Source organism: Adiantum capillus-veneris, chromosome 29 (assembly GCF_014529385.1).
Source record: "Adiantum capillus-veneris isolate H3 chromosome 29, ASM1452938v2, whole genome shotgun sequence".
NCBI lineage: Eukaryota > Viridiplantae > Streptophyta > Polypodiopsida > Polypodiales > Pteridaceae > Adiantum > Adiantum capillus-veneris.
The window spans coordinates 77,091,962-77,107,937 of NC_140959.1; the positions used below are offsets into that span (position 1 = coordinate 77,091,962).

At 44.7% G+C, this 15,976-nt stretch overlaps 1 protein-coding gene across 1 annotated transcript; it reads left to right on the forward strand.

Moving 5' to 3' along the window:
- The first annotated feature begins 272 nt into the window (after positions 1 to 272).
- On the forward strand, positions 273 to 2,595 carry LOC147419439 (11S globulin seed storage protein Ana o 2.0101-like). Its single transcript, XM_086505563.1, has 5 exons — positions 273 to 694; positions 785 to 981; positions 1,182 to 1,583; positions 1,806 to 2,023; positions 2,181 to 2,595. The coding sequence occupies exons 1-5, from the start codon at positions 316 to 318 to the stop codon at positions 2,383 to 2,385; spliced, it is 1,401 nt and encodes a 466-aa protein (XP_086361689.1). The 5' UTR covers positions 273 to 315; the 3' UTR covers positions 2,386 to 2,595.
- Positions 2,596 to 15,976: the final 13,381 nt, after the last annotated feature.

A 15,976-nucleotide genomic window follows, 5' to 3' on the forward strand; every position in this document is an offset into this window, starting at 1 on the left:
AAAACTGCCCTAAAATTTTCTGATGAGGCGGCTGACTAGGCACCACGTCACAGTATAATACACGTCACATATTAATAATTATATTAAAAGGCAAATTTGAGTTTTAGTGTTGCGTGTTGGAGTTGCATTTGAGCGGACTTTTCCAAATTGAGAGGAGCTTGCGCGGGCGTAGAGGCCGCGTCTCGACACTGCGAGCATGCTCTTTCCAAACTCATCTTCCAGCTGCGCGCGACTATAAAAGGCGTCCACTGCACTCTTGCTTCTTCATGTGTATAGCTAGCTAGGTGAAGCAGAGTGCCCACTAGAGTTGTAGTTATGGCGCGCGCAGGGCAGCTAGTACTTAGTCTTCTTCTTCTCCTTGGTCTCTTGATCACCTCCAGCTTTGCCTCTCGCGAGGCCGGTGGTGGTCGTGGTCGCAGGGAGGAGATGGAGCCTCGTGAGCGTGAGGAAGAGGAAAGGGGAAGACGCCGTCATCGTGGCCGCGAGGAGGAAGAAGAGCGCAGCCATCCTCAAATCGAGCTGGGACGGCCTCGTGACCAGCTTCAGTCAGAGGGGGGACGGCTTCGTGTTTGGAGTGAAGAGATCGATGCCATTCGCAACGCGCATGTGGGCATAGCGGAGCTTGAGCTGGAAGAGAATGGGTTGCTGGTGCCACAGTATACGGATGCGGACAAGATTGCCTACGTTTTGCAAGGTGCATTTTGATATTACCTTTGTAGTTTGTGATTAATGGTGTCTCTCTTGCTTAGCTCTTGCTGAATGGTAATTGTAATTTGCGGTGCAGGGTGCGGTAAAATGGGCGCCATCATCCCCGGTGCTGAGATCGAGTATCGGCGAACTTATATTCGGAAAGTGCAGCGGGGGGATGTGGTTGCTTTGCCCAAGGGCACTGTTTACTGGTGGTATAATGACGGCAGTGAGCGTCACCGCGTTCTATGCGCAGGAGATACCAGCTACGGAGCAAACCCAGGGCGCTTTCATGTAATTACAAACCCCATGCATGCACTTAAATCGTTTGCCAGTGCTATATGAGCTCTGCATGTGAATGAATTTTAATTCAAACATGATCAGTTATTTACTACTGGTAAAAGTGGAATCAAAGTTATTACATGTACTTAATAGTAAAAAGAGCTCAATGCTATTTACTTTTGGTAAAAGTGAATGTGAACTTTTGTATGCAGCAATTTGGACTTGCTGGTAGCAGACAGGCCAGGTTTGGATCTGTGCTTCATGGATTCAGGAAAGACACCCTCGCCATGGCATGGGGTGTCGACGAGCAAACAATCCAGTCTCTCCTTGAGCGCCAAAATGAAGCGGGCATTGTGAAAGCGAAGCAAAAGATCCACTTTCCACAGATACCCGAGCGGCGCAGCCGGAGAGAGGAACAGGAGGAAGAGGAAGAGAGAAACGCCTTCAAGGAAACTTCAGGCCCTTCCTACTTTGAGGAGCTCAAGTACAGCATAAGGGATGAGCTTCCGGACTTCTACGTAAAGAACGGCGGTGCTCTCAATAGAGTCAATTGCCATAAGCTGCCCGCTTTGCATCAGATTGGATTTAGCGCGGTCAAGGTGTCCTTGGAGAGGGTAATTTTCAACTTTTTCTTATGCTTATTGCTCCATTAATTTAAATTAGGACAGCCATTGATTACTTAAAAGATTAAGATGATGATTAATAAAGGTTAAAAGAAACTTTTTCTTATGCTTGCTTCATTAATTTAAATTAGGACAGCCATTGATTACTTAAAGATTAAGATGATGATTAATAAAGGTTAAAATAGTCTGATGTTGGATTCTGGCTTCCATCAGAATGCAATGATGGCCCCTTCTTTCGTGCGCAATGGGCACCAACTTTTCTACTTCACTCGAGGGAACGGGCGAGTTCAAGTGGCGAGCGGAGACGGGGAGAATGTGTTTGATCAAGAAGTGCGCGAGGGCACTATGCTAGTTATTCCTCAGTTCTTCCCTTCAGTGAAAATTGCAGGAGACGAAGGACTTGAATGGATCAAGCTAGTTACATCATCAAGGTTTGTTATGAACATTGCTCGACATCACGTCACCTCTTCGTCATCGCCATCATGTCGTTGCACAGTATTGAATGATAATGCAGTGCATTTTAAGTGCATCTAATGCGTCCTTGATCTCCTGAATGTTGTTCCTTGACCTCCTGAATGTTTTTTGCAGCCCTCACACCACCTTCCTGGCAGGCAAGAACTCGGTCTACCGTGGAATCCCCAAGCAAGTCACCGCCGCTGCCTTCAATGTCGATGAAGAGCAGGTCAGAGAACTCGGCAGGGATGAGGTCATCTTCTTCCCTCCCTCCAGAAGAGGTGGCTGGGAGAAGCGTCGGTCAGAGGAGGAGCAGAGGCGGAGGCGCGAGGAGGAATAGAGAAGGAAGCATCGACGCGAGCTGCCAGCTTGTGCTGTGGCTTCTCTTGAAGTGCTATGAAGAAAAGAAGTGGGGTGTGTGTCTGTAGATAAATAAGAGCTTCAACAGGAGCTTGTTTTTGACTTCCGGCCTACATTTTGCTTGTACATACTCGTGCAGCAAAGCCTGAGTTTTGGAATATATATAGAAAAATCATCCACAGTTTTGCAAGCCTGAGTTTTCTCAAATTAGTTGTTTTTTTTAATGCAGAGGGGCAGGGGGGTTGTCACTTCCAAATGTTTTCTGCAAACCTTAATTGTGGATTAGGCTTTGCATACTTTATATTCACAGCATGTCACTCGAAATGTTTTTTTGTGCTACTGATCACTCTTTTTGAGCAGTAATCTTATCTAATTGGTTGCCATTGGGCCTCTGACACGTTCGCAGAAACTCAGATTTATGATGCAAGCTGCAAGCTACATGGAAGAGCATATATTTTTGTTGAAAGTTTGCACCCACAAATGAGCAGACCTGCAAAGGAAGTTAATTTGGAAGATGGCACAAAACCATCTTTATTCCTATGGAGAGGTTTCAGCTATTTTTATTTAATATGTGGCTTTCCAATTGCCTGCAATTAATTATAGGTCTTCAATATTAACCCATCGATGACTGTCAAGTCCCCTTTGCATTAGTGCTAGCGCGCGAGAGAGAAATGAAATGTTATTAACCTCTTCAAAAGGCCAAAGTGACCTATGAGAGCAGAAGTTACAATTGGTGAATCTGATATAGTGAGTACAAAAATTACAAAGAACTGGAAAAACTGAAGACAATAGGTATGGAGAGGTGATGGGTTAGCTGAAACAAAGATGGATCAAAAGAGATACAAATCCATCAGATGAGATCCCTCATCGGTCGCTGTCGAATCTCATCAATATCCTCCATGGCCAATACTCAAACTGGTCGATACTTTGCCTACTTGTCTCGCATGTCAAGCTAGGATGGCCTGGATTCTCTGTTGCCGCCTCCGTCTTATGATGTAACAAAGATGGATCAAAAGAGAGATAAATCATCAGATGAGATCCCTCATCGGTCGTTGTCGAATCTCATCAATATCCTCCATGGCCAATACTCAAATTGGTCGATACTTTGCCTGGTTGTCTCCAACGTCAAGCTAGGATGGCGTGGATTCTATGTTGCTGCCTCCGTCTATGATAATTTGCCTTGATCTGTCTAGCTCAATGGCTCGATCGATCCGTGTAACTTCGGTGTGGGTGGGGTCTGAGATTTGTTGTGATGACTGCTCCTCTGGGGCTAGTGTAAAGAAGTCTGTGATCTCTCTTTGACATTTGTTCGCTCGTGATGTCCTCAACAAGTTCTCTCTATGTCTGCATAGCTCTAGTAGAAACAATCAAAGACATCTAAGAGAGAGAGAGAGAGAGAGAGAGAGATTTTAACCTCTCATGTGACGTCGAAGTCGGCCTATGAGACAAATAAAGTATACATGTGTGTATGTCTTCCATCTATCGGCATCGAGTAACATGTAGATGTCGTTTGGCTCGGCTCATCTTAGCCTGCTAGAAAGTCACTCCCCTCGGTGGATCTAGGAGTGGGGAAGGTCATGTGGTCCTATAGAAAAAATCGCTAAGTTGTGATTGTAACAACCCCCTCCCCCCGTGTCTCTATTTGTGGTTGTATAACTGCTAGCAGGTAGCACCCCAACTGACTTTCATCTCAAGAGTGCATGAACTGGCGGAGGCTAGGCTATTGGCCCTCTGAATAATGACTAGTGAATGTCTCTTGTTGGGGTAAAGGTGTTGTGTTGCACCTTTGCCCGGTGATGGACGTTTGGTGTCCGACCACGCACTGTGTACATATCTTATTCTTCACGTACATACCAAAGAAAAAGGGGCTCCCCTCATACTAAGGTCTCCTCCACCCACACAGCACTGCGTTCTTGCTTGTCCCCTTCCCCCTAAACATGCACCGCACCGCGCACACGCATCCACACACAAGCATACTTCGAACTAGTATCAAAGCTACGGCTTGGCGAGATCGATGCATGTGCAATGGCTTTCGGGCTAGGCGCACAAGCAACAGAGCTCGGTGACGGAAGCTCGAGCTTGGTGGCGGAAGATCCGGCACGGAGAAGCTAGATCAAGATTGGACTTTTATCACTCCCTCCTTAAGAGGGGGTTTTCATGGGGTGGGGACGAGAGAAGAGGGGTATGGGAGCTTGGCTTGTGAAAAGCCCCCATCATTAGCCCTCCCCTTTTGGTTAGAGGCATTCATGTCTCTAGCTCATCTGTTTGATCATTATCGTCGGAAGTGACAGCTGACGGTGTGTCCTCATTTGGAATGTCAATTGGTGGAGCCTGGTCAAATCGAAGAAAATAAGGTTTAAGTCGCCAACCATTTACCTTGGTTTTATGAAGTTTTTCATCAGCCTCCATAAGCTGGTAGCTTCCATTGGCATACTTTTTCCTGATGATTGAAAGGGCCTTCCCATCGGAGCAGGAGTTTCTTATCCTTGCGCGTGTCGAAGCGATTGTCGTAGCGGAGCACCAACATTCCTTTCTTCAATTCTTTTTTCCGGAGAGGCTCGTTAAAGCTAAGCCGTCTATGTCGCCTGTGCTGCATAATAATTTATTGCTTCTTCTCTGTCCAGCTGCAATCTTTCCAAGTTGATGATGTGATCTCTCAAATGCATGTTGGGTTGTTGAAATTGGCTTGCCATTACTCTGAGACTTTGTAGTTGCACTTCAATGGGCAAGATTGCTTCCTTATCAAATACTAAATGATACGGTGTGAATCCCAAGGATGTACGAAATGAAGTTCTGTAGGCCCATAAAGCTGGTAGTAATACTTATCCCAGTCTCCGGGATGATTGTTTACCTGCTTGGTAATAATTTTAGAAACCATTCCATTTACCTTTTCAACTAGGCCATTACATTGAGGGTAACATGGTGAAGAGTGCCTCCTTGTAATGCCCAGTTTCTGCATTAATTCTCCTACCAAGTCTGCTCTGAAACCTGGCTCTCTATCAGAGATGATCTCTAAAGGTGTGTCAAACCTACAGCATATGTGCTCGTAGATAAATTTAGCTACCTCTACCGCTGTGATTCTAGTGGTGGCTGTAGCCTTTGCCCATCTAGTCATGTAGTCGACCCCCATGATAATGTAGAATTTTCCTGAGTTGGCCCTAGGTAATGGCCCAATGGCATCGATACCCCATTTTTCAAATGGGCCATATGAGAGTGTTAAGGCGGTTACGCCGCTAGCGGAAGGTAAATAGCGAGAACTCAACCAACAACAGAATTTGTCAGACGAGGACGGAGCTTGACCCACAGGCGCATGGAAACAACTAGGTGGGTGTCAAATCACCTACTCGACCTTCTAATGACAATCACTACTAAGGAAATGAAATCTAAGTTCTAAAATACGCAAGTGACTGAAATTCGTACTACGAACGAATGCTATACGAAACAGGATCTAGAATCATTGAATCGATCTCAAACTCAAGGGGAAGTCTATACACTAGGTAAGAACAACACCTTAAAGACTTGAACTGCAAAATCAACCTATAATCACTCCGTGCGGTAAACGCGTATGAAGACAGGCCGAAAAATACAGGTGATCGAAATTTGACCCCGATGGTACTAATGCGTAACTCTACTCGTTGTGGTTCTATAGATATGCTTCACGCTCCATTACGACACACGAGTTGGAAAAAAACTCACACCGAAGCTCGTAGGAACTTACCACACATAGAAGCCGATAGCGCGCACTCTTGGTATCTGTGCGTAGCTCTCGCCGTTGCTAACACAATGGCGGTGTCGCTTCTCCAATGGCGGCTCCGTAGCTCGCGTAGCAAGTAGATAAGACTCTCTCTCTCTCTCTCTCTCTCTCTCAGACACAGTTACGGCGCTCCAAAAACTCACTTTGATTAATAATCTGAATCCCCCTTAGGTTACAAAAACTTTGGCTTATATACCTCAGCCTTGGAGGTGAGAACATCTCTAACTAATTACATCAGCAAGTGAAATTACTTCGGAATTACAAGCTGGAAACTCAATTGAGTCCCGTTACTTAATGAATGGCTCAAATCAAAATTAATGTCGGAAAGACATTTATTACAATCAATGGTTACAAAAATGATGAGTGTGAGCAAAAATGTGGGTGTGATCCTCTGCTGGCTCAACAGAGAGAATAGGTGTCTGTGGTTCAGGCATAAGTGACCTAGTGCCGGCCTTTTGACACAACTTACACGTTTTGCACCACTGGTGTACATCACGGTTGAGGCTAGGCCATATGAAGCCTGCCTGCAAGATTTTCCTACTTGTTATTTCTAGGGCAAAGTGACCACCACAAACCCCGTCGTAACAGCTAGCAATTACTCCCGTGATTTCGTGAGAGAGAGGGACCTTCCTAAGTATTTGGTCCTTACCCTTACAGTACAAACCATCATTGATGAGTTGATACCTTGTGGCCTTCCGCGTCAGCCATTGCTTCTGTCCCTTTGTTAAATCTGATGGGCATTCCCCTGTTTTCAAAAAATGCATGATGTGAGGCAAGGCATCACTGCCTTGAAATAGAGGGAGCTTTAGTTTTATTGCTCCAACCACCACTTCCTGTAGTCTTTCACTTACTAGGGCATCTGCTTCTTGGTTTTGAGCCGTTGGGATATGGTGTATTTGAACTTCTTCAAACTTACCCAACAAGGTTTTTACACCACTTAAGTGAGTCCTTAAACTAGGATTCTTGCATGTCCATGCTCCATTTACTTGCCTTACCAGAAGTAGAGCATCCCCAAATACATTAAGGCGTTGTACACCTTGTGAGACGCACCATTGTAGACCCTTGGTTAGTGCTGCATACTCAGCTTCATTGTTAGAATGTGAATCTAACAATTGGCCCAACGAAAATACCTTTGTCCCTTTGTCATCAAAGACCACTATGCCTGCAGCTGCTTTGTCGGACGCTCGCTTGTAGGCTCCATCAAAGTAGAGAGAGTATGCTCCTTCTACCATCAGTGGTACTGGAGGTAATCGGACTTCTCCTTCCTTAGATTGCTTCTCCTTCCCTTCAAAGACTTGGTAGGTCATGAGTCCCCCCAAACTTGCCCTTGTCGTGCTTTCTACCTGTACCGTGTAGTCAAACTCTTGCAGACGAACTAGCCATTTAGTAATTCTAGCAGACACATCCATGTGTTGTACAACATAGGGAAATATTTCATCCGTGGTTAGAATCACAAATTGCTTAGGCAACAAATATGACCTAAACTTTGTAGTTGCAAATCTAAGAGCTAGGACTAAGTGTTCCACATGGGTGAAACCTTTCTCTCCTGCTGTCATCATTCGACTAGAGAAGTAGATTGGCCTCATGAAAGATGTCGTTGTATCCTTTTGGAGTAGCACAGCCCCCAATGAGTCATCACCGACACTTGAGGTGACATAGAATTTTTCATCCCACTTAGGTGGTGAGATAGTTGGCAGAGTGGCTAAGACCTCCTTTACCTTGTTGTAGTGATGTTCACTTTCTTCATCCCAAGTGAAAGTTGATCTTTGAGTGAGTTGTTGCAGTGGTAGAACAAGTTGTCATAGTAGATGTATGAATCTACTTAAGTACCTCACCTTCTGTAGAAAAGAGACCAGTTGACGTGCGGTCGTTGGTGAAGGTAGGGCTATGAGTGCGGACACCTTACTTGGGTCGGCGTTGATACCTCTTGCTGAAATTTCATGGACTAGTAGAATGACTTTAGTCTCCCAAATGTGACATTTATCCACATTTAATTGCCCACCTAGGCTCTGCAACCTGGCCAAACTTTCAGTTACCTTTTCTAAATGTGAAATGCGGGATCTATATATACAAAAATCATCAATGAACACTCTTATGGATGTTCCAAAGAACGGTTGAAAAACATATGTGACATATCTTTGGAATGTGGCAGGTGCATTTGTGAGACCAAATGGCATAACCCTGTATGCAAAACAACCCCATGGCGTGATAAAAGTGGTTTTTAGCTGATCTTCCAAGGCTATGCATATTTGAAAGTATCCTGAATAACCATCACAGACGGTATAGCATTCAAAACCCGCTACTTCATTCATAATTTCATCCAAGAAAGGGAGAGGAAAGTGGTCTCTCTTTGTAGCTGCATTTAGTGGTTTGTAGTCAACACAGACCCTCCACTTACTATTCTTTTTAGGCGTCACCACTACGGGTGACACCCATTCTGAGTTTTCTAGAGGATAGATGAATCCCGCCTCCAGAAGTTTCCTTACCTCGGCCAAGAGTGCCTTTTCTTGTATGACCCCCAGTCGTCGTAGCTTTTGCACAACTGGTTTTACCCCTTCCTTCAGCTTAATATGATGTTCCACCACTGTAATGCCTGTGATTCTTTCATAGTTGTCAATGAACAGGTTAGGAAATCCCATCAACATTTGCAAAAAACTATCTTTCTCCTCAAGTGTTAATTACGTAGACAACATACCCTTCAACCTACTTCCTCCTAGGCCAGGTGATTTTCTCTCCTCTTCATTGGGTTTCCCTTTTGGTGATGGATCACCAGTTGTGCTTACCCTTTGTGGATCCTTCATAATGATACCCATCACATCAATGGAACTATCACTTTCGTCGGTGGATGTGGTCTCCTCCTCACAACTGGAACATTCGCTAGTGGTTTCATCTGCCGATGTTTCCAAATTCATTTGCTTCTGCTTGCCAATCCTCATGTCGTAGTAGATTGTCTCCCCTTTCTTACCGGTCATGCGTAGAAGGCCAGTACCCCAGTCCTGTTTTGCCTTCATGGCCATCAACCATGGCCTTCCCAAAATTAGTGGATAGCCCTCCCCCTTAGTAGGCATTACAAAAACATCTACCTCTACCTCAGTGTTGAAAGCTTTGATTTTCACGGCACTTACCACACCCACACACTTTACTTTTGCGTTGTTTGCCATCTTTGCCTTGCATGGAGAAGGCCTGTCAACCTCGAGCCCTAATGGAAGCATCATAGCTTCGCTCATTACACAGATTTGTGCACCTCCATCAATGTAAGTGTTTCCAACCCTCTTTCCTTTTATGTTTACGTCGACAATTGGAAGGATGTCATCCATGTTGCATCCCGAAATTGCTCCGGCTACCTTTGTTTTGGAGCGTCTTGTACTTACCATTTTAGACCATTGTCGCCTTACTTTAGGTACAAGATGTAGCAGCTGTGGCCATGTAATCTTCGGTCCTTGCTCTTCCACATCCAATGTTAGATCATAGGGCTTAGAACTTTCCCCTAGCTGAAGTCGGTGATGCCCAATTTCCGTCGTGGCCTGGATGGCCTCTTGCTAGTTTCTCCTCTCATGCTTCTCTCATCATCTGATTGTGTAGCCTTCTCCCTCCTAGCTCTTTTCACAGTCATGGCCTCAAGTGGTTCTAAAAAGGTTACCTTCTCCTTACCCTTGTCCCTCTCCTTTGCTCTGGGTGGATCCACTACTACGGCTTTTCCTTTCTCTTCTAGCCTTATGATGTTTACAGGGCGATCAGGTGGTGGGGCTGGTGGAAGAGGTGGAATGGATGCTTGTAGTGGTGTGTGGGGTGGATGTAGAATTTGTGTTGGTGGGGTTGGTGCTCGGGGTGGGGGTGTTCTTTCTCTAGGGGGTGACAATTGGTTCCTCCTACCTCCTCTATCATAGTTTTGTCGTGGTTTGGGACAGTAGTACATACCATGACCGTCTTCTCCGCAGTTGTAGCAATGATACTCCCTGTTTTGTCATCGTGCTCTTCCAGGGTCTTGATCTCTTTCTTGACTCTTCCCTTGTTGTATTAAGTGGACAGACAAATTCTGCAGTTGGTCAGTAATATGGGTCAACATATCTTGTTGGTCATCTCTTACCCCAAGAGCCGGTGGTGGTGGTGGAATGGTGGTTGTCGTAGTTGTTGGTCGACGTGATGTTGCTGTTTTTGTTAACTCGGTTTCTTTGGCTTTCATTCGTAGCTTCTTGTCCTTAAGGCGAGCAATCTCAACGGCTAACTCGTACGTAGCGGGGAATCTACCTTTCACCTTCTCCTTGAGAAGCGGCCATAAGCCATGCGTGAACCGATCTTTTTTTAGGAAATCGGGTGCGGCTTCCCCCCTTGCCAGTGACTCAACCCACCGTTCCCACAAATCCACAAATTTGGACTCATAGGTGGCATATTCTAAAAGACCCTCCTGCTTCAAGTCTCTCAACTTGTCCCACAACTTTTCTGAAGTGGTACCTCTCCCAAAGCGCCTCTTAAAACCGGTTTTTAAGGGTTCCCAGTCATCCTTGGTTGCTTGTGGAAGTGCATTGTACCATGATCTAGCTTCTAGCTTCATGAGATGCTTAAAGATTCTAACCCGGGATTCATCCGTATCTTTGTTGCTCACTACACATGCTACTTCAAAGTCATCTAGGAAGTCTGTTACCAAATCCTCCCCTTCTTTCCTTTAAATGTTGGAAATGCTACACTTGCCATGATTACTGAGAGAGAGCTAGAAAGACACACTGCTTAACTTGCAAAAGTTTTTTTCTTCTTTACAAGGAGGCGTGTATACCCTCTTATACTAGGACATAGATTAAAACTTCAAACGGTACATTGCCTTGTACCAAAGGTAAGACAAATGGTTGATCTGATGCCAGAACCTCAAAAAACCGCTCCCCACCCAGCATGGTGTCAATGACATGCTGGTAGTGAGCCTTCAAGTCCAGTATTACCTTGATTGAGCGTACACGTGTTGGTAGGTGTGATCTGTCTTGAGGTGCTTAGTCACTGTCCAAGCTTGTGGGAGAGGGTGGTGTTCTTTCCTGAAACAAACTCAGTAGATCCCTAGTTTCTCTAGTGAGAGTGTGAGCCAATGCTTCCGTTATCTGTGCTACAGCATCAGGTGCGACTTGAAAACTGACTGTGATAATTACCTCGATGACTTGAGTTACCCGATTCTCAAAGTAGAATAGTGTTGATTCTCTATTGTGCAGAGCTCCTTACATTTTGTTGTTGTTGGTTGGTTGTAGGTTGCGGACATGGTTTCGACCTTCTCCTTCTTCTTCTTGGCACTTGGCCTATGTATATCCGATGGGTTTGGCGTGTTGGTTCACTCTCCCATTGCAAATCGATTACCGTTACGCCTGGCACTCGAGCTTTGATGGAGATGCGGAGTTCGTCTAGTTGTGCTTGGAGCTCTTCTTCTTCTGTCGTCCAATTAGCAAATCCTGCTAGCCATTCATCCATTCACAATATTTTAGGGGTTTCAGTCTTGTAAACTGAAGGGTTTCATGAAAAGATCCTCAGTGGGGGCACCAAATGACGGGAGCAAAGCGAACCCTGAACCCCGACGGCCTCTAAAACACCAGGGACTGAATGGCGCGCCTCGAGCCTGTCATGGTAAAGCAAACAGGGGGCACCACCTAGCTTCAGAGGCTAGGACGCAAACAACACACCATCATGTTAAGTATGGAGCCTGATTTACCCTTGTAATTTTCTGTGGTAAAAGCGCACATTTGTAAGGCCCCCATTATGAGGAGAAGCCATTTGTGCGTGGAGGAAAATCACTCACCGGAAACGAAAATTTTCACGGACAAGAATCAGGGGCAACTTTAAAGGCCTCGCCGGAATATTCTTTTTCACCGGAATATTATGGCCGGACGGCGGCCGGAAAGTGGTCGGAAAACAACCGGTTTGTTGGCCGATGGCCGGTGGTCGAAAGTCAATGGCCGGTGACCGGTGGCCGAATTCAAAAGAGGACTTGTCTTCTCAAGGGCGGCCACACATGGGTGGATTGGAGGGTCCAATTTGGACTTATTCGCACAAGGGCGTCTACACATGGCTGTCTCTCATAAGAGAGGGCAGCCCTTTTGGCCTGTAAAAGGAGGCCATTTCTACACACATTTCATAGTGTGAAGTTGATGCAACAAGGTGAGTGTGAGGTGGTGAGAGTGAAGCAAGGCGGGAGCTCCATTAAGGGTATAATCCGTTTGTAAACTACTTCTTGTTTTGAAGTACTAAAGCCATTGAGTGGCTGCTTTCCCATGGACGTAGCCCACATTGGGTGAACCACGTATATCGTGTGTACTCTCTCTCTCTACTCTATAATCTCGTGTATATAAATCTGTCTCTCTCCATTAAGTAATCTACTCAATTATCTATTTAGCTACGTCTTATTTCCTAACAACTGGTATCTGAGCAAGGTTTGCTCGTAGCTAAATTATCTCAAGGAAAGGATTCCTTGAATTGAGTGGGAGTTATGGCGGAGGAAGGGAAGCTCAAGATTGAGAAGTTCAACGGCAAAAACTACCAACATTGGAAGATGCAGATTGAAGACTATCTCTACCAGAAGGACCTCTATTTGCCACTAGGCGGTCTTGCGAAGAAGCCCGCAACAATGGCAGATGAAGCATGGATTGTCCTTGATCGAAAGGCACTGGGAACAATCCGGTAAAGCTTGGCGTCAACGGTGGCCTTCAATGTTTCGGAGATGAAGACCACGGAGGACTTGATGAAGTCACTTGACAACTTCTACGAGAAACCATCGGCATCCAATAAGGTATTTCTTATGAAGCGCTTGTTCAATCTAAAGATGGCAGAGAATGGTTCAGTTGCAGAACACCTAAATGACTTTAACACAAACATAAGTCAACTTCGATCAGTGAAAATCAATTTCGATGACGAAGTGCGAGCTCTCCTTATACTATCATCTCTACCGGATAGTTGGGACAACCTTGTGATGGCTGTAAGTAATTCTATCTCTGGCACAAATACTCTTAAGTTTGATGATGTTGTGGGTGTTCTCCTAAGCGAGGAAATGCGAAGGAGAAGCACAGGAGAATCATCAAGTGCTGCACTATCAGTGGAAACAAGAGGAAGGCATAAGGAGAGGTTCAAAAACCAAAAGGGTCGTGATCGCTCAAGGCGGAGCAAGTCACACACAAAGTCAGTTCTTGAATGTTGGAACTGCGGCAAGAAGGGCCACGTCAAGAAGGATTGCTGGTCCAAGAAGAAGAAGGAGACAGAGTCTCAAGACAACAAGCCAACATCGGAGGCCAATGTGGCAGGTAAATTAGAGCAAGATGCTCTAATTCTCTCATTAGACAATGTGTCTAATTCCTGGATAGTAGATTCCGGGGCTTCATTCCATGCGACACCACACAAGCAACATTTCCAAGACTACACCAAAGGTAATTTTGGGTATGTATACTTGGGATATGATGAAGCTTGTGAGATTGTCGGCAAAGGTACAGTTTCTGTCAAAACTGCTAACGGAAATGAATGGAAGCTTAAAGATGTTAGGCATGTTCCTTCTCTTCGCAAAAATTTGATCTCTACAGGACAATTGGACGATGAAGGTCACAACATTGCATTCGGAAACAAACGGTGGAAGATCTCAAAGGGATCTTTGGTGGTTGCCAAGGGTGAAAAAGTCGGTACACTTTACTTGTGTATTGTTATCACGCAACCTTCAGCTTGTGCAGCAACTACAGAAGTTGACAGTGCGGTGTGGCACTATGACTTGGGCATATGAGTGCCAAAGGAATGCAAATCCTTCAAACAAAGAAGCTTCTACCATGTTTGAAAGAAGTGGACTTAGAGTTCTGTGAAGATTGTGTTTATAGTAAACAAAAGAGGGTAAAATTTCAAAAATCAGGAAATGAAAGAAAAAATAAAAAACTTGAGTTGGTTCATTCGGATGTTTGGGGTCCTGCAAGTACACCATCACTTGGTGGCTCATTGTACTATGTAACATTCATAGACGATGCGACTAGAAAAACATGGGTTTATATCATGAAGAATAAATCCGATGTATTTTCCATATTTCAAAGGTGGAAAGCCTTTGTGGAGAATGAAACAGGTACCAAGGTTAAATGCCTCAGATCCGACAATGGAGGGGAATATTGCAGCCAAGCTTTTGAAAGCTTTTGTGCTAGCAATGGCATTCGGAGGCAAAGGACAACCCCAAGGACACCTCAACAAAATGGGATTTCAGAAAGGATGAACAGGACAATCATGGAACGAGCACGAAGCATGCGGCTACATGCAGGCCTACCGCTTGAGCTTTGGGCGGAAGCTGTAAGTACGTCTGTGTACTTAATCAATCAGTCACCCTCAATGGCATTGGATGGGGGAGTTCCAGAAGAGGCATGGACAAGTAAACCGGTGAATTATGCATTTCTCAAAGTGTTTGGGTGTGAGGCTTTCATGCACATAGATAGAAGCCTAAGATCAAAGTTAGATACAAAGTCCAAAAAGTGTTTCTTCATTGGCTATGGAGAAGGAGACTTTGGGTATCGCCTATGGAATCCTGAAGATGGTAAAATCTTAAGGAGTAGGGATGTAATTTTTAACGAACAAAATATGTACAAAGATTACTTGGAAAGAAAACAAACAAAAGAAACAAGTGATGAGTACATGGAGCTTGAGGACGGTGAAGACTCAAGGACTGCAAACGGTGACAATGTGCAACAACGTCAACCAAATGAGGAGCCTCAACCTATTCCCCGAAGATCTACAAGAGCAAGTAGACCTCCAAAAAGGTTTGTTCCTTCCTTCAACCATCTCTTGATCTCAGATTCTGGAGAGCCGGAATCATATGAAGAAGCTATGCAACATGAATCCAAAGAAGAATGGACGAAGAGCATGCAAGTGGAGATGGACTCAGTACATCGCAACCAAACATGAGAGTTGGTTGAGTTGCCTAAAGGTAAGCGGGCACTTCAAAACAAATGGGTGTACAAGATAAAGGAAGAAGAAGGTGGGAAGAAAAGGTACAAGTCTAGGCTTGTGGTAAAAGGTTTTTCTCAAAAGAAAGGTATTGACTTCAATGAAATATTTTCTCCTGTTGTAAAAATGAACTCAATTAGGCTTGTCTTAAGCCTTGTGGCTGCTCATGATCTAAATCTCGAGCAAATGGATGTAAATACGGCATTCCCTCACGGTGACTTAGAGGAGAAAATCTACATGCTTCAACCAAAGGGGTATGAAGTAAAAGGTAAGGAGAAAATGGTTTGCAGATTAAAGAAGAGCTTGTATGGTTTAAAGCAAGCATCAAGACAATGGTACTTGAAGTTTGATCGATGGATGTTGGATCATGGATTCACAAGATGCAACTCGGATCACTGCGTCTACACGGAGAATTTGGGAGATGTGAAATTCATCATCCTAATGTTGTATGTTGATGACATGTTGATTGCAAGTGCTAACATGCAGGACATCAAAGACCTAAAAGAGGAGTTGTCCAAATCTTTTTCAATGAAAGATTTAGGTGCTGCAAAGAGGATACTTGGTATGAAAATATCAAGGGACAGGACGAAGAAGACAATAAAGCTATCTCAAGAAGATTACATCAAGAAGGTACTAGAAAGGTTTGCAATGCAAAATGCAAAACCAGTTTCTACACCTTTGGCTGGTCATTTTAAACTAACGAAGGATATGTGTCCAAAGACACAAGAGGAGATAGCCTATATGTCTAAAGTTCCATATGCTGCAGCGGTAGGTTCTCTAATGTATTCTATGGTCTGGACAAGGCCAGACATTGCACATGCAGTGGGAGTTGTGAGTAGGTTCATGGATAACCCAGGTAAAGAGCATTGGCAAGCTGTGAAGTGGATAC